At 36.9% G+C, this 19,029-nt stretch overlaps 1 protein-coding gene across 1 annotated transcript; it reads right to left on the minus strand.

Moving 5' to 3' along the window:
- Positions 1 to 243: 243 nt before the first annotated feature.
- LOC101529032 (large ribosomal subunit protein eL19-like) lies at positions 244 to 1,166 on the minus strand. Its single transcript, XM_058667361.1, has 2 exons — positions 779 to 1,166; positions 244 to 402 (listed from the first exon to the last, which is right to left on the minus strand). Exons 1-2 carry the CDS (start codon positions 1,142 to 1,144, stop codon positions 244 to 246), a joined length of 525 nt encoding a protein of 174 aa, XP_058523344.1. The 5' UTR covers positions 1,145 to 1,166.
- Positions 1,167 to 19,029: the final 17,863 nt, after the last annotated feature.

Below are 19,029 nucleotides of genomic sequence, written 5' to 3' on the forward strand. Positions count from 1 at the left end.
AACGCAGGATTTTGTTTCCCTCCTTGTGTTGAAAAAATTCTCACACACACACAGAGGTCAAAGACACACAACCACAATATGTTCCTATCTATCTGTATAAATGTAAAAATGGTTAAGGGCTAATACCATCTACTTTTGCTGCCTCTTTTTTTTTTTTTTTTTTTGACAGGGACATGCTTTATGTTGATGGCTGACGCACAGCCCTCGCCGAGGCCACTGTGTACACACACACGAGGGGGAGCTTTACTTCTTGGTCTCCTCCTCCTTGGACAGGGTCTTGATCATCTCCTCCTTCTTGGCCTGCAGGCACTCTTCCCGGGGCTTGTGGGCTTCCTTGGTCTTAGACCCGCGGGCCTTGGCCTGGTCAGCCTTCAGCTTGTGGATGTTCTCCGAGAGGATCCGCTTATTTTTTTTTTAAAGATTTATTTATTTTTATTGCAAAGTCAGCTATAAATAGAGGAGGAGAGACAGAGAGGAAGATCTTCCGTCCGATGATTCACTCCCCAAGTGAGCTGCAACGGCCGGTGCTGCGCCGATCTGAAGCCGGGAACCAGGAACCTCTTCCGGGTCTCCCACACGGGTGCAGGGTCCCAAAGCTTTGGGCCGTCCTCGACTGCTTTCCCAGGGCACAAGCAGGGAGCTGGATGGGAAGTGGAGCTGCTGGGATTAGAACCGGCGACCATATGGGATCCCAGCGCATTCATGGCGAGGACTTTAGCCACTAGGCCACGCTGCCAGGCCCAGTATCCACTTAACTTTTGAACACGTTTCCCTTCACCTTCTGGTACCTGTGGCGGTCAGTCTTCTTGGACTCCCGGTATCTTCTGAGCAGGCGGCGCAGGATCCGCATCCTCCTCATCCAGGTCACCTTTTCTGGCATGCGCGCTTTGGCTGTAGCCTTATGCTTCTCTATGCCCATGTGCCTGCCTTTCCTGCGGGTCAGGGTGTTTTTCTGGCACTGAGCCCGGGAGTGGACGGTCACTGGTTTGTGGATAATCAGCCCATCCTTAATCAGATTCCTGATCTGCTGGCGGGAGTTGGCATTAGCAATCTCGTTGGTCTCATCTGGGTGCAACCAGACCTTCTTCTTGCCGCAGCGGAGGACGATGGAGGCGAGCCTCTTCTGCAGCCTGAGCGTACTCATGGCTGCGGCCGAGGAGGCAAAAGGAAAGCTGCTGCCTCTTTATGCTTTTAAAACTAACTCCTCTACAACCCTGAATGCACATACTCAGGCATGTGATCCTTGCAGTAGACTTTGCATTTTAAAATAAACTCAGAGTAGTGAAAATGGAAGCTTTCCAGATACAGCAATTATCTCATAAGACAATTTAAACCATAGCGTAATTTTTTCGGGTAAGGAAAACAACGACAAACATTGTTTTCCTTGTGGTCTTACAATCAGGGGCCAAAAAGTGTTATCTGGGACTTCATTGCTATTCAGTCATGTAGATGGCCTGTAGCAAATTGGAAAGAGTAAAACATTCAACCATGTCAGATTCCAGAGGCCTGTACAGACATAATTCCCAAATCTGGAAACCTTTCCACCAGTCTTTTATCACCAAGCAATGCCTATATTCAGGAAGATAATTAGTACCATCAGAAATGCTCTCAGCCCAAAGCAATGCATTCATCTGCTGCTGTAATTTAACTCTCTTAGGGGCCTTTGTTGACTGAATGAAAAAGTACTATTTTCATTATTTTTGACAGAACAAGCTAGGGAATTTTTTTTAAAGGGAAATTCATACACTAGTTTAAGGCTAAATGCTTGGTTCATGTGCCAAAACTACATGTCAGTGGCCAGCACTGTGGATTAGTGTACTAAGCCTCCAGCTGCACCATGCCAGCATCCTATAAAAGCAATGGGTCATGACCCATCTTGGATCCAGCTTTCTGCTTTTGGCCTGGGAAAGCAGCAGAAGATGGCTCAAGTCCTTGGGTCCCTGCACCTAGAAGAAATTTCACGTTTCTGGCTTTAGACTGGCCCAGCTGTGGCCTTTGTGGCCATTTGGGAAATTAGCCAGTAAATAATGGTAATCTCTGTCTTTCCTCTCTCTCCTTTTCAAATAAAAATAAATGGATCTTACATAAAATCAAAGTGTGTGGCAACATCACTGGTACTTTTTTTTTTTTTTTTCAGAAGCCATGGTCCAATTTGGAACCTTTGAATGTTTGAAATTATGAAAGGTTAGTAATCAAATTTTCATCAAATAATCACACCAAACACAAACTATGTTTATATTACCCCAAATTATGAGTATATTTATGCTACTGGTTCTTTTTAGTAGAGAACATATTTCCAGTTAGCATTCTTAAAATATATTATTATTATTATTATTATTATTATTATTAGTTTGGAAAGGCAAATCTATGGAGAGAAGAAGACAGAGAAAGATCTTCTATATACTAGTTCTCTCCCCAAATGGCCACAGTAGCTGGAGCTGAGCTGATCCAAGGCCAGGAGCCTGAAGCTTCTTCTGGTTCTCCCACACAGATGCAGGGTCCCTTAGTTACAGGCCATCCTCTACTGCTTTTCCAGGCCACAAGCAGGGAGCTGGATGGGAAGCAGAGCAGGTGGGACATGAATAAGTGCCCAGACGAGATCCTAGCACTTGAAGGGGGAGGATTGACCAATTGAGCCATTGTGTCAGGTCACTCCAGTTAGATTTGCATATATCCTTTCGAAATACATTTTATGTATAATGAAGATAATTTTTTATACATTTAAAACAAGCTGGGTTGGAACCAGCACTGTGCTGTAGCAGTTTAAGCTGCTGCTTGAAGCACCAGCAGGCCCTATCAGGGCTGATTCCACTCCCAGCTGCTGCACTTTAGGTGTAGCTTCCTTCTCCTGCGTTTGGCAAGGTAGCAGAAGCTGGCTCCAGTGTTTGGGGTTCTGCCTCCATGTGGCTTTGGCTGGTGATTTTCTTCCTGACCAGCCCTGGCTGTTATGGCCATTTGGGGAATGAGCCAACAGACGGATGATCTCTGTCTCTTTCTCTGTTTTCTCTCTGTCACCATGATTTTCAAATAAATAAGTAGAATTTTAAAACACTGATTTATAAAGTGTCTTCTATTAATAAATGTTGTAACTACTCAGAGTTGAAAAAAGTATTACATATTTGTGTATATATGTATATATGTACATTATTCATCTTGTAAACTTATGTATCTATATGTGTTTTATATGTAAATTAATATAATAAATTGCTTAGGAAAATAATTATGATAATCTGATAAACATTACTATATTTTTCTATAAACTAATATGTGAACTATATAAAATTTTTCTGAGTATATAGACCAAGGTCAAGTTATTTTCATAATTAAAGCATGATAGTAAATAACACATTTAAACAATAGCTAGTTCATATTTTTCAGAAATGTTAAAATTTTTATGTATTTATTTATTATATGTTAACTAGCACAAAATTTGAGCCATCAAGCAGTGGTGACACTTAAAAAATAATTGTATGATAATATAGATATAGATTACAAAGTAAAATGAAAATTTCAAAGGAGATAAAATATATTTAAACAAACTTAAAATGATTTTCAAATGATTTAATTGTCAAAAAATAAACAACCATAAAATGCATATATTTGTAAGAAATTGGTAGCATTTAAGGGCAGTATTTTGTTGTTGTGGGTAAACTGCCATCTACAACACCAGTACCCCATACAGACGCTGGTTCATGTCCCCTTGCTCCTAATGTTCTGAGATAGGCAGCAGATGGCCCAAACGCTTGGGCTCCTGTCATTCTGCAGGATTGGACTTCCTGACCTTGGCCTGGTTCAGCACTAGCCAGTGCAGCCACTGGGTAGTGACCAAGATGATGGAAGCCCTCTATGGCTTTCTCTGCCTTTTCTACTCATTGCAAATATCTTTAAAGATAAATAAATAAATCTTATAAAAGAAAAAAGGTTTGAAAAGTTGATATGCAAAAAAGGATGTAAGTTGTAACTGGTATCAAAAGAGCAAGTTGCTGTATAATACAGAACTAAATATAGCAGCACCATAAAGTGAAAATGAACATTTAAATTAAAAATTCCTCATTATACATGGTTGATTTCATATTGGTTTCATGCAATAACATTTAGCCCTTGCATAAAATTGGTTGTTACTTTCCTCAGATCTGACTTGAAACTCCATTGTCCATGAAGTACACAGATTTATTCCCTCTCTCTCTTTCACACACACACACTCTCTTTTCAAATACCTGCATACTAGTGTGTGTATCTAAGTGTGTGTATATATATGTATAGGAGTATATATTAGCCTTTAAATGCAAATTATATTTCAAATGAGAACAACATTTGCTATACTATTATTGTGATAGCATTCTTGCATGAAGTACATCTAGTGTATGATATAATCAAACATGCAAGATATAGAAAATAATTGTTTTGTAAAATTTATTTTCATTGAAAAAAGGCAGATTTTGGTTGCTGTACCAACCTGCATTCCCACCAGCAGTGGAGTAGGGATCCCTTTTCTCCACAACCTCACCAACATGTGTTGTTGGTGCTTTTTTTCATGTGGGCCAATCTTACTGGCGTTAGGTGGTACCTCATTGATGTTTTAATTTGGATTTCCCTTATTGCCAGGGAACTTGAGCATTTTTTCATATGCTTATTTGCAATTTGGGTTTGTTCCTTTGTGAAATGTCTGCCCATTTCCTGTGCCCATTTCTTGAGTGGCTTATTTGTTTTGGTATTTCGGTTGTTTTGTAGTTCTTTGTATATTCTGGAGATCAGCCCTCTATCCCCTATGTAGTGCTCGAAGATCTTCTCCCATTCTGTGGGTTTCTTTTTTACTTTGTTGATTGTTTCCCTTGCTGTACAGAAGCTTCTTAGTTTGATGAGGTCCCATTTGTTTATTCTGGTTTTGATTGCTATTGCCTTTGGTGTCCTTTTGAGGAAGTAGGAACCTACCCCTAGATCTTGCAGAGTATTTCCAACATTTTCTTCCAAAAGTTTGAAGGTTTCTGGATGTAGGTTTAGATCTTTTATCCATTTAGATTTGATTTTAGTGTATGGTGAGAGATGTGGGTCTATCTTTTTGTTTCTGCAACCAAAATGCCCATCAGCAGAGGATTGGATAAGAAAGTTATGGTTCATCTACTCCATGGAATACTACCCAGCTATTAAAAAAAAACAAAATGCAGTTCTTTGTGGCCAAATGGGCCAAACTGGAAACCATAATGCTAAGGGAAATGAGCCAATCCCAAAAGGTTAAATACCACATGTTTGCCTTAATTTAAGATGATATGATGTTATGTATAACATGTTATGTTTTGAATGTTATATGTTGTGTATAAACTAAAATTGAAATGTCAATGAGGTAGTCACAGAATGTGGTTAAGAACTCACATTTATTTTTAACATATTGGTTACTCGTTACTATGCCAACTAATTCCATAATGATGCAAATTTTTGCTGATGGTATATGGGAAGGATCTCCGTAAGAAGCCGTTGAACTAGGCCGGACAGCAAGATGCTGGACTCTATGTTTGGTATATGCTTGCAGTGAGGGAATCTCAACTGAGCTTGAACTGTGGTTATGTAACAAGGTGGAGTAACCCAACATGGGGGGAGGGTGTGGGGAGGAGTGGGGGTATCCCATTACCTATTAAACTGTGTCACATAATACAATGTAATTAAATAAAATAAAAATTAAAAAAAAGAAAAAAGGCAGATTTACAGAGAGAAGGTAAGACAAAGAGAAAGATCTTTCATCCACTGGTTCGCTCTCCAAATGACTGTAATGGCTGGAACTGAGCCAACACAAAACCAGGGGCCAGGAGCTTCTTCCATTCTTTCATGCAGGTCCAGGATATCAAGGACTTGGGTCATTTTCCACTGCTTTCACAGCCCACAAACAGGGAGCAGCCAGGACACAAACTGGTACCCATATGTAATGAGGATGCTTGGAGGTGGAGGGTTAACCTATTCAGCCATGGCACAATGGTTTATAAGGTTCAACCAATTATAGTATCATGCACAATAAAACAAATACAAATAATACAAAATAAGAGACGTATCTTTGTAAATAAGGAGATAAATTGAATAGATAGCACTAAAATATTTTGTATCTGAAATAGAGGAAATACCTACAAAGTTGTATCATGGAAAATAATAACAAGAAAAAAGAATCCATGCAAATGTACTCTTCCCCCACCCTTCCATGCCCCCGCTCTGTGTGTGTGTGTGTGTGTGTGTGTGTGTGTGTGAGTGAGAGAGAGAGAGAGAGAGAGAGCACATGTTTGTCTTATCTCATCCCCTCTCTTCAGTACACGTCTCCAGGGGATATGTTCAAGTTCACCTGGGAGCCTTCATGAAGCCATTCTCATATACTTTACGTAAGCACAAGAAGCCTCCATCCTTTTCTTTTAAAATGAGTTTATAGGATGATTCATTGAGCACAGGCATCACTGGTCTGAAATGTTTCAGGATGAGAGGGATCCCCTTTTGAGTACCTACTTCAATGAAGCAAAATGTAAAGTGGGATTATTAGGCATAAGATAATGGTAAGTGATGCTCCTTCCTCCTCAAGGTACACCTTAAATAAACAGCCACATTGAGAAAGACAAATTGTAAGGGTAAGACATCATTTGTCAGGAAAGAGCCTTTCTGCTTATTGACCCCTAGAGTAAAGTATTTCTTTAGGACATCATGGCTTGTGTGAAGGCAGATTTAAGGGCCTGGGCATCAATTAGGAATCCACAGTCTTGTTGTCTAATTGCTCTTTGTACAGCTTCATTTAGCAAGATAAAAATACCATCAAAACGGAAAATGAGAATTGCCAAACAATTTCAGTTCTTTCCCTAGGCCACAATAACTAAATACTATCAGACACAGCATTGTTGAGTCTTTAAAAAAGTTGGGAAGGATTACATAATATTTTATCTGTATAAACTAAAACTAATAAGATTATGTGAAACAAGACATAAAAGAATGTTGACTTTCATAAAATTTAAAATGTATTATCGTTAAAAGTATAACATTAAAGAAATAAAATAGGTTACAGAAATATACTCTAGGTATGTACAGTTCAAACAATCTTACTACTTTATGGAATTATTACCTCAATACTACTGACTTAATACAAACACAAATATTTCATGACAATGCATGCTTTCTGTAAACTAAACTGATATTCTCATCCTTCAAAATCCTACTTATTCCCCAATGGCATTTATGGTTGTAATAAAACTAGTGAATTGCCTCAAAAATAAATGAACAGAATCTCAGTAATTTCTGGGATAATGTCAAGATGAATTATAGAAATCAAAATGGAACCTCAGATAAATTATAGAAAAACAAAAGAATAAAGAATCCCTTGAAAGACATTTATTGTAACTGATCATAACCTGTGTGGGATTCGAGCACCCATATTTGAGTACCTGGTGTTAAGTCCCAGCTCCTGCTCATGGATACCGTGGAGGGCAGGAAGTGACAGTGTAAGCAGTTGGTCATGCAAACCAAAGGTGAGACCCATTGAGTTCCAGAGTTCTCTAGTAAATCTGATGGACTCCAAAACTAGATTAGCTGGCTGGAAATCTGTGTGCAGTACAGACACGTAATTTACCAAAACCTCACAACTTCTTAAACAGTAAATTTATGCCATATGATTCTCAGAATACAGACTGAAAAATATCATCATTGCAGCTGTGAAGATCCAGCAATGTAGGTGAATTCTTTAAGGAAGAAGGACTAGAACCAGAGATGTATCAGGCTTAATTTCTATCTTGTTGATAATTTATACAACTTATACAATATGAAAGTATAAAACATCTTAAAGTTGAGTGTGTTCAGTAATTTTTAACTTTTCTTTATATTGAGAGAGTTCTGGTAAGTTTGAAAACCATGAATCAAGGTTTTATCTTTTCTGAAATCAAACAATAAATTTGGACTTAGGAATAACAAGAAAACATGTTATGTATAACTCTCATTCTTACCATATATATTGTCTTTAAATGTGATTTACTAGAGATTTCTCTGTATGATTCAATTTCCAATGTAACACAGTTACTAAATTGGTTATTATTGCAAAATATTACTGTCATTTTATAACTGACACAGAAAAAAATGGAACAGTTACTAATATAATAACAAGAGCACAAACATCATCTTAGGATCTTATTTTTAAATAAGAATAAATGCTCAATTGAAAGTAATTCACCTAGTAGGCACAGCATTAAAATTGTGATTGGATTTGATAAGCAAACAATAAATGTGACTGAACCATCTAAAGCAATAACATTCAAGAAGATTTAATGTACCAATACTAATTTTGATTTTTAGAGCAGTTGTAGATCTTGCCTTCAGGAATACTAAGGACAACAAGGATTTAAAAAAAGTAAAAGTGTGATATGTCCAAATGAAAATACTAATGGAATCTCAGAAGTCTTTCAAACATCTCTAGGCAAGCAGAATTGGAAAATCACAAGATAGGAATTCAAGGAGCCAGTAGTAGCATGGCAAAAATACCAAAGCATTACACCAAAGAGAAAATCATTCCCTAAAGACTGTTGAAAGTTAACATAGAGAAATCAAGTCCAGGGTTCAAAAACAGAAAAAAAATCAAAATGAGTATTTGTTATTTAAAAACAAATTGAAATAAAATAAGCCAAAAGGTGCAAGGTTAAATTTCTTCTAGTCATAAAGCACATTCTTATCCCTTCATCCACAAGAACTAGCCAGACAAAAAGGGAATTAAAAATCCCGGAGAACTGAACCTGTAAAACCACATAAATACATAAATTAGACAAAGTGATGAAGCCCATCTTAGAGAAGAGACCCCTACCAAATTCTTTCCATCTTTGTCAGACTATTTATAAGAATAAAAATCCACCCTAAGTATTGATAAACAAAACCTAGCCAAACACATTTTTAAAAATGTTTATGTGAAAGAAATTATTACTTTAGAGAGGAAGAGAAAAAGTATAGGAGAGAGAGAGAGAGAAACATATTCACTGGCTCACTTTCAAATGACAGCAATTACCAGGTGTGGGACAGGCCAACTTCCGGGGGAAGGGATGCAGAAGTCTTCCAGGGGGTGGCAGAGGGCCAAATACTTAAGATATCTTCCAAGGACTTTACAGGTGCATTAGCACAGAGCTTGATGGGCAGCAGAGAAGTTGGGTCTTCAGTCAGTGCTAGAGTTAACACATACTGTGACAAGCAGTACCTCAATACATTATGAGACAATGGTGAACCCAGAAATGTTTAATAGGCATATATAGATTAGCATGATGGATTAATTTCCTAAACAGCTCAGCAAAGCTGGAGTTTATATTCACACGTTGAATTTTTCTCATATGCTTTCTCACTTGTGTGGTGTTGCATGGTAAATGGCTAGATGAATAGCAAAAGGGCAAAGAGAGTTTGTGCTCTGGCAAAACAAATTTCCCCAACAGGACTAAAGAACGTTTTAAGGTGAAATTCATGGTGGAAGAACGCAGAGAATTCCTTTTGAGACAACATAGCCTACCCACTGATCTACACGGTAAACTAAGGCAAAGGCAGATGAGAAGCAATGCAACATGTGGACAGTTATATGTGGAATGTGGAAGAAGACAAAACTTCATAGGAACCCCCAAATCCAGATATCAAAGTGAAATATAGTTAAATCTCATGCACTCTGAATACTTTAAGGCTGGGATGCTCATTTAAATAACGAAATCTTCACAACGCAACATATAATTACATCTCAAAATGCACTAAAACAAAAATCCTCATTCTTCATCTTGAATATTTGTTTTCAGTAGTGATTCAAACAAATCACACCACACATCAGTGGCTCAGATACATACTAGATTGAATCAGTCTTCTAAAACTAAAACATTATAAGACAGATTTTCTGAGGCTGCTGCAGTGGTACAGAGGGTTAAACTGCAGCCTGCCATACCAGGATCCCATATGAGTACTGGATCCAATCCTGGCAAATCCCCTTCCATTCCAACTCCCTGTAGTGACCTGAGACAACAGCAGTAAATGGCCTAAGTAACTGGGCACCTTCTACCCATTGTGGACATCCAGATGGAATGTTATGACCCTAGTTTGGGCCTAGAATTTACAGTCATTGGGGAGTTAACCAGTGGATAAAATATCTCTGTGTCTTTGTTTCCCTGCTTTAGTCTCTCCCTCTCTCTCTGTAAGTTTGTTTTTCAAATAAAATAATAAATCTTTAAAAATATTCTAAAATGATCGGCATTTAGTAAGGCAAGATACATGTACTCTATGTAGTTCTTCCCACAATGTTTAGCACTTAATTATAATAATAGCAAAAATTTAAAAAAACATGCAACAATTATGAAGCAAGGAAAGAAGGCCTACTGTAAAGAAAGAAGTTAATGGAGGTGAACCTAGAAATGAAACTGTGCTCCAAATTTCAGCGGGTTTTTAAAGGTAACACTGATGACCATGTTTTTTTTTAAAGATTTATTCATTTATTTATTATAGCCAGATACACAGAGAGGAGGAGAGACAGAGAGGAAGATCTTCCGTCCGATGATTCACTCCCCAAGTGAGCCGCAACGGGCCGATGCGCGCTGATCCGAAGCTGGGAACCTGGAACCTCTTCCAGGTCTCCCACGCCGGTGCAGTGTCCCAATGCATTGGGCCGTCCTCAACTGCTTTCCCAGGCCACAAGCAGAGAGCTGGATGGGAAGTGGAGCTGCCGGGATTAGAACTGGCGACCATATGGGATCCTGTGGCGTTCAAGGCGAGGACTTTAGCCGCTAGGCCACGCCGCTGGGCCCATGATGACCATGTTAAAGCAACTACTGCAAAAATGGCAAAAATTGGGGGAACCAGCAGCATAGCATAGTGGTTGGGACTGCCACCTGTTCCTGCATCTCATAGGGGTGCCAACTGTTGTCTGGGCTGCTCCACTTCCGATCATGCTCTCTGCTTGTGTACGTGAAAATCAGTGCAGGACAGTTCAAGTTCTAGGGCCCCTTTGTCCACGTGGGAGATGGATGTGGCTCCTAGCTCCTGGTTCCTGTTTTCAGATCAGATCAGCTTCATCTACGGGGGCCTTTGGGGAGTGAAGCAGCAGATGAAACAGCTCTCTGTCTTTCCTCTCCATAAGTTTGCCTTTCAAATAAAACCAAATTTTTTTTTAAAATGGCAAAATTAACATATACAAATTTAATTAGAAAGAGAAGACTAGAATAAAATATTTTTAAAAAATGAGGTATGGAAGTAAAGACAACTTTAAAGGCTTAACACAACACTTAATCCAGCAGCAGAAATGATGGATCTGTCTGGGTTTATCTGTATCAAAGAGAAAGTGAAAAATAAGAAGAGAACTCAGTGTCTATAGAACAAGCGTACATCTGCTAAAATATGCACGTTTGGCACCTCAAAGAGGAGAAGAGACAGAATGGGAGCAGAGGCGTAAGTAGTTACATTCCAATCAACCTGCTGAACTTAAACTGGGGAGCAAGCAGGAGGGAAAAGGTGTGTTGGAGAATGCAAACATTAAGAAAATGGCTGGGACAGCCAGGTGGCATGAAGGTTAATCCTCTACCAGCTAGTGTTGGCATTCCATATGGACATAGGTTCGTGTCTCAGCTGCTTCAGTTCTGATCCAGTTCCCTGCTTACGACCTGGGAAATCAACAGAGGATAGCCCAAAGCCTCGGGCTCCTGCATTTCAAATCAGCATAGCTCTAGCTGTTGTGAACCAGTGGACAGAAAATCTGTCTCTTTTTCTCCTTTCTATACAATCTGCCTATTAAAAAAAAAAAAAAAAAGATGATGACCTCTTATTTGAAACAATAGAAGCCAGGATCATGCAATGAGAGCATTAAAGAGCTACAGGGAAAAAAATTTCTTTCAATATAGACTCCTGTATATAAAAAGCAATATCTCTCCAACATCAAGGTAAATAAAATTCTTTTCCTGTGCTCAATTGTTTAGAAAAGTTATAAGCAGCAGAATCCTACATTAAACAACAAATCAAAACAAACTGCTCAACAAAAATAAATGAAATGAAAGCCAATAATCATGGAGATGAATAAAGAATGCCAAAAACAGAAGTATATCCTTTCATAAAGCTGTATCAAGCATGATGAAACAGTGCTGTACAATATTAAATAGAAATGATTAGGTAAAGACATCGGAGATGTTCTGAGGGTAATACAAAATGTAGAAAATGGAATTTAGTGATAATGTTTTTAGTACAAACTTTTGAATCCATGTATAGGACTTTCATAATACACGTTTTCTGTAAACTTTTTGAAGGTATATCATAGTCACAGTATTGATGAATTTTGAATAATGATCTAAATTAGTTAAATATCATTCTTCAATAAATTAAGCTAGAATGATTTAATGTTCATTTGTAAAACAAATAAATAAGAGGTAAAACATATTCATGTCCATTCAGACACAAATAAGATAGATCACCTAAATGTATCACCTAGAAACACAATATAGACAAAACAGATAATGACATAATAGTTTCATAATAAGGAAATATTTTTAAGATAATCTTGTTATTAATTACATTGCATTATGTGACACAGTTTCATAGGCTCTGGGAATCCCCCAACCTCTCCCCGTGCCCTCTCCCCCCGTGGATTCTTTCTTTGCAAACATATACCAAGCATAGAGTCCAGCATCTTATTGTCCAGGTAAATTCAACAGTTTCTTGGGGAGACCATCTCTGGTCTGAAGGCAGAGCTGGCAGAATATCATCCTGATCAATTTAAAGCCACAACATAACATCAACGACAATTTACAACATTATGGAATTAATTGACATGGTATTGAGTAACCAATATGTTTAAAAAAATGCAAGTTCTTAACCACATCTTGTGACTACTCCATTGACATTTCATTTTTTGTTTATACACAGAACTGGCTGCTATACACCTTAAAATGGCTATAGGGTACTATTTAGCTGTCTCATGTCTATTTTCATTTTAGTATTCAGCAGTTAATAGCGTTGAAGCATAATTTTGCTGAACTTGGCAGATTTTAGGATAGTCTAAACTGGGTTATAACTCTAACAAGGCATATGTCAACAACTGAGGTGCAGAACAGTTTTAGGAGGGGTGTGCAGAGAAATCTTCAATACCTTAGTGAGGAGTAACTAAACTTTGTGTCCCACCTAGTAAGGTATGTGTGAGTCCATGCTGACCATTTCCTGTCTGGTTCTGAGCTTCCCTTGTTGTTCTCTGCCTATCTATTCTAATGTGTGTGTGTGTGTGTGTGTGTGTGTGTGTGTGTGTGTGTATTCGTAATAAGGAAATATTAGATGCTAACAATAACATTAACTATAGAATGATAGCCACAGGAGGAGGGACACACATACACACATCTTCTATCTGCTGGTTCACTTCCCAACTGGCCACAACAGCTGGGGCTGGATCAGGTCAAAGCCACAAGCCCCAAGCCAGAAGCTTCTTTTAGGTCTCTCACATGGGTAGCAAGGGTACAAGCACTTGGGCCATCCTCTGTTGCTTTTCTAGGCCACTAGCAGGGAACTGTAACAGAAGTGGAACAAGATAGATTCATGTATTACCCAGCCATCCTACTCCTCAGAATTACCCAAATGAAATGAAATCAGTATAAGAAATGGTTATTTGTACACCCCTGCTCATATTAGATCAATTCACAATAGCTAAATTATGGATGATTGGATAAAGAAAATGTTGTATACATACACTATGGAATATTACTCAGTCATTAAAAAGGGTGAAACCCCGCCTTTTGCAACAAAATGGATGCAACTGAAAACCCTTCTGCTTAGTGAAAGAGGCCAGTTCCAAAAATGACAAATATATTCTTTCTGATCTGTGGAAACTAATACACGGTGTACAAAAAGCTAATCTACATGAGTGAAAGTGACATTTTGAGATTTTAGTAATATTTATAGCCTTTAACTATGCTCTTGAAGAACAGTTTTTTTATACCTGCAATTTGTTGAATCTTTTTACCTAATGGAATGTTAAGCCTGTGATTGTGAAGTGAACTGAAAGCAATTCATTGCAAAAACAAATTAAAAATAAATACCTAAGGAAGGGGTAAGGTGGATGGTTAAGGTGGGCAAGAGGGAGGGTAGGATGGGAAAGCACCACAGTGTTCCCAAATTTGCATTGTGAAATACATAAAATTTGTTCTCCTTTTATAAATAAAATAACTTAAATATAAAATAAGAAGTGAAGCAGCTGGAATTCCTGTCAGCAGCCCTACTCACTATGTCACAATGCCAGCCCCATTCACGATTTTCAAAGCTTATGGCAACCCGTCCATATCCATATTAACTCTACTGTGTTCATAGAGCATGTAGAGGATCCATAAAGTGTATGTACTTGAACAGTCAATCAGTTTGGATAGTATAAATAGTAAGTAAGAAATGCAGAAGTATATTCTGTACAGTAATTCCTATATCATACTGGATTTGGGGAACTGAGTCTTAAATACAATTTTTTCACATTCAAATTTGCTTATTCACTCATTACCTATTTAATGGCCTATTTTATGCATATTTACTGAAAGATTGTTATATGAAATAAAGGGTCATAAATATGGTATTACAGAAGAGAAAAACTATTTACATTGATAGAACATTAATTATAATGTGAGAAGAAACTATATAAATGCACATGTACAGAATGTAGGAATCTTAACCAGCATAATAATCACCAGGTTAAATGGCTGCCTCAGCCCCTCATTAGTTTTATAATTCATTAAAAATCCTTTTCTGAATCAATTATTATGATGCTTGAAAATAATGGTTTTCTAATTCTATTCCATTATTGATTTTTAGTTTGCATCAGTATGGATTCATGTGATTTTATTTAATAGACCATACAATTGATATTTGATGTTTAAAAATTATGAGAGTCCCTGACACTGGCCCCTGAACGCTATTTTTTTAGTAAAATTAAATTTAATTAATGAACTAATTAAAAAGATTAAGGTAAAGACAGAGATAAAAATTACAAAGATAGAAAGATAATAGAGTGCACCGATCTGGAGGTTTGCTTTGTTGCGACTGAGCTAGGCTAAACTTGGAAACCTGACAGTGAATGCATGTCTTCCACATGAGATAAGAGGGGATGAGCTGGGGATGAAACATAGACACCATGATGTAGAATGTGGTTATCTTAACCATTAGGCTACTTCCAGAATCTTTTGCTGTTGCTTCTTCACTAGTGTTATTATTATTATTATTTTCTGATACAGAAAAAAAATTCAGGCTCACTTTTTTCTGCAATATCTGTGTAATTAATCAAATCTTATTTAAGAGTCTTGCATATTCTAATTGATATTTAGAAATCTATATATATAAGTGCTTACTGTGCTTGGGTGACAGTTTTAGGTATCCTATTGTACCTTTCATATTTCTGTACATATTTTATGTAATCTTTATATAAATGCAGATCAAGGTTTTATATTTATCCATTAAAACCTATGAATTGCAATTGATAAGATCAATTTAGATATACCTACCTGTCTTTCCTTCCAACATTTCCAAACATATTTATTCATTTTCTAAAACTGAAATGTACTAAGTATGGGTTTAAAAACAACCCATTGTTCCCAAAAGGAAGCCTACTTACTGACTAGAATTTAAATTTTTAATTGGTGTTTTTCCTTTATCTTAAGAACACATAGTTCGAATTCTGTGCTTAATTTTACTTCAGTTGTTTCTGGGCATCTGTTCTGTTTCTTTATTAAAATTTGGCAAGTCTTCACTCCAAATTTGCCCCTTTTGTCCATTAAGACGGTAACTTTCAGGTAGCACTATTCTTCAACAGGGTTTTTAAAATGTCTTTAAAAAAAAAACCACCCAAGTTTCTTTACTCAGGTCCCACAAATAAGAGTTGCTCTCCCATATTATTCCATTATGGCCAGAACTAGAAGTCAACCTCACTCATTTTAAATGTTTAACTTTCTAGGTACCCAACCTTAATATCTGGATTGTTGCTCAGCCCAGTTTCTACTGTTATATTTTCCCTTCATATTCAGTCAGCTGTTGGTTCTTAAAAATTGTGAGAAAACCCAGCACTTTGAGCGCACAAATTAGGCTAAATGCAAACCAAAGATTTTAAGAAGCACCAACTTTCCTTGTGATTTAAAAGACACAGCCAAAGGAAATACACAGTGGACATTCTGCTGTAAGCAGTTAATGCAATTAGTCCCAACGCTTCAAAAAACATCCTTCAATTCAAACTAAAGGATTTTCTGCTCTCAATTTAACTAGAACTGGTTGTGAGTGATACACATTATCTGTTGTTTGAACAGATGAGGCAGGTGACTTTTAATCTATCTATAAGTGATTTATATGGTTTTAACTGCATAGCTTACCTGACATTTTCCAAAGACCTTAATTATACATACAGCAATTTCAGATTTATTATGATAAAGAATCAATATAGACCATAGATCTTAAAGGCATTCTATTAAAGGTAATCTTCTATAAGAATTCTTTCATTAATAATCAAGAAAATTTGATTTTTGAGATCCTGTATGTATCATTTTTTATTCATTGTCTCCTCAAGTCAGTATGAAGATTCCTTAGAAAACAGTTCTCCCGTATGTCACGGCCATTCTAGAACTGGGAATTTATGCAAAGAAAATGAGATCAGCATATGAGTTTTCTGTACCCTTTCTGTTTATTGCAGCTCAATTCATAATAGCTAAGATATGGAATTAACCCAGATGCCCATCAACAGTTGATTGGATAAAGTAAATGGGGTACACTCTTCCTTCACACATTCATAATGGAGTACTATTCAGCCACAGAAAGAATGAAACCCTGCCTTTCACACTGAAATATTGAATCCATTATGCTTTGTGAAAAAAGCTAGTCCCAAAAGACAAACAGTATATGCTTTCTCTGCTTTGTGGCAAGTCCTACACAAAGTATAATACACAAAAATTTAAGTATATGAATGAAATTGACACTCTCAGGTTTAATTATTATTTCAAGACCTGTCTACACTCCTGAGAGTGCAGCTGTATTCTACTTACTACTTGAATTATTTATTTAGTAGAGAATCAAGTTTGTAGTTATAAAGCAAAATCAAAAGTATGAAATTGCAAAAATAACAAGAAACATGAGAAAGCAAAGGGGTGGATAAGAAAGGTAGTGAGGTAAGGTGGAAAGTATTGTTATGTTTGTAAGACTATATAAAAATATATGAAATCAGTTCAGTTCCTATACACAAATTTTAAAAATTGAAAAAGATATTGTACTAAAAAAATAAATAAATAAAAATGAGGAAAAAGACTAGGTTTCAGAATGCTGCTGTTTCCTTTTATGCCGATGCAACAACTTTTGCTTGAACAACTGCATCCATATCAGAGTGTCAGGAATCGAACCCCACCTCTGCTTCTCACCCAGTTTCCTTCTTAATGCACATGAGAAAAAAACAGATGGCTGCTGCCAGCCTCAGGCGTTACAGGCATTTGGAAAGTGAACACCAGATGACAACAACAGTTCTCTCTACCTCTCCATCTCAGTCACTTTATCTTGAAATAAAATTTTTAAAGTCCTTAATTCAAAGTTATGGTAACCAAGTACTCTTCTATGTCTTTGTTATATATTATATATTATATATTATATATCAATTGATGCACTAATGTATTATATATCAATTGATGCATTAATGTGCTTTATATTAATATTAATCTAATTTATGTATTTAGCTTATTTTGACATTGAAATTGCCTCTGCTGTTATTAAAATCATTGTGTATGAAACTAATTTCAAATGAATATCACAATTATAAAATTTAAAAAATTACAAAAGAAAAAAGTTTTGTAAGGGACAAAGCGCCAATCAAGTTCAGATTGGATGTAAAGTAGGATGGTGATTTTGCAAAGATGCTCTTTAATCTGAATAAAAGAATGTATAAGATTTTAGAATAAAACAACACATTACAGAAGAGGTGTGTATGGGTATATTTGGATGTGTAACTGTGGATGTGTATGAAATGTGTTCCCCATTTTGTTGCAGATTTTATGAAAACAGAAATCAGGGTAAACACACAGAAGCAAGAACACTGTTTGCTGGGCTAAGCACTGAAGTAAACAGAGAAGCACCACAGCCAGAAGTATCTGTCTATAATCTTCACTTCCGCATTATCGGGTTAGTGAAATATCTACTTCAGCACTTTACTTCTTTAAAGATCCAGAATTCATCTGAAATTATGACACAACTTATAATTTCTCTGTTCATATTTTAATTCTTATGTGATGTTTAATTTTTTTAATTATACAGCTCCATACATTCAGATATTTCTCCTCCCAACCTCCCAAATCCCTTATTTTCCTCTATATTATTACAATAGTATAATCCTTCAAGAACAGTCACAAGTCCATCATTCTGCTGTTTAATAAGAGTAGCCTGACATTGTAGGTATAGACAATGGTAGAAAAGTCCAGCATCCCATTGTCAAGACATATTTAACAGTTTCATTGAGATTCTTTTATTTGGTGGTACAGACGCATACTGTAATGTGTCTTCACTTCTCAATATACTACTCTCCATTATACAGTTCCTCTAGATGAATATATGCATATACAAGTTTATAGCTCTCTCTCTCTCTCTATATATGTGTGTGTGTGTGTGTGTATATATATATATATATATATATATATATATATATATATATATATGGTATTTTGCATGGTGGGTACTTCATGTCAGAGAGAGCATATGCTATTTGGTCTCTATTCATAAATAACAACAAATCTTGCTGAACTAATGAAATTGTTTGAGGCTGATGCTGTAAGTTTATCAAGTAAAGCCACCACTTGTACTGGCTGAAGTAGTTGCAGCATGGGTTTGAGTCCTGGTTGCTCCACTTTCAATCCAGCTCCCTGCTAAGTATCTGGGAAACAGCAAAAGATGCTATTAGTATTCCGCCCCCTGTACTCACATGGGAGGCCCAGAAGAAGCTCCTGACTCCTTGTTTCAGTCTGGCCCAGACACTTGCAGCCAACTGCAGGGTGAACCAGTGGATAGAAGATTTCTCTGTGTTTCTCTCTCTCCTATTCTGAC

This window comes from Ochotona princeps, chromosome 8 (assembly GCF_030435755.1).
Source record: "Ochotona princeps isolate mOchPri1 chromosome 8, mOchPri1.hap1, whole genome shotgun sequence".
NCBI classification, from domain to species: domain Eukaryota; kingdom Metazoa; phylum Chordata; class Mammalia; order Lagomorpha; family Ochotonidae; genus Ochotona; species Ochotona princeps.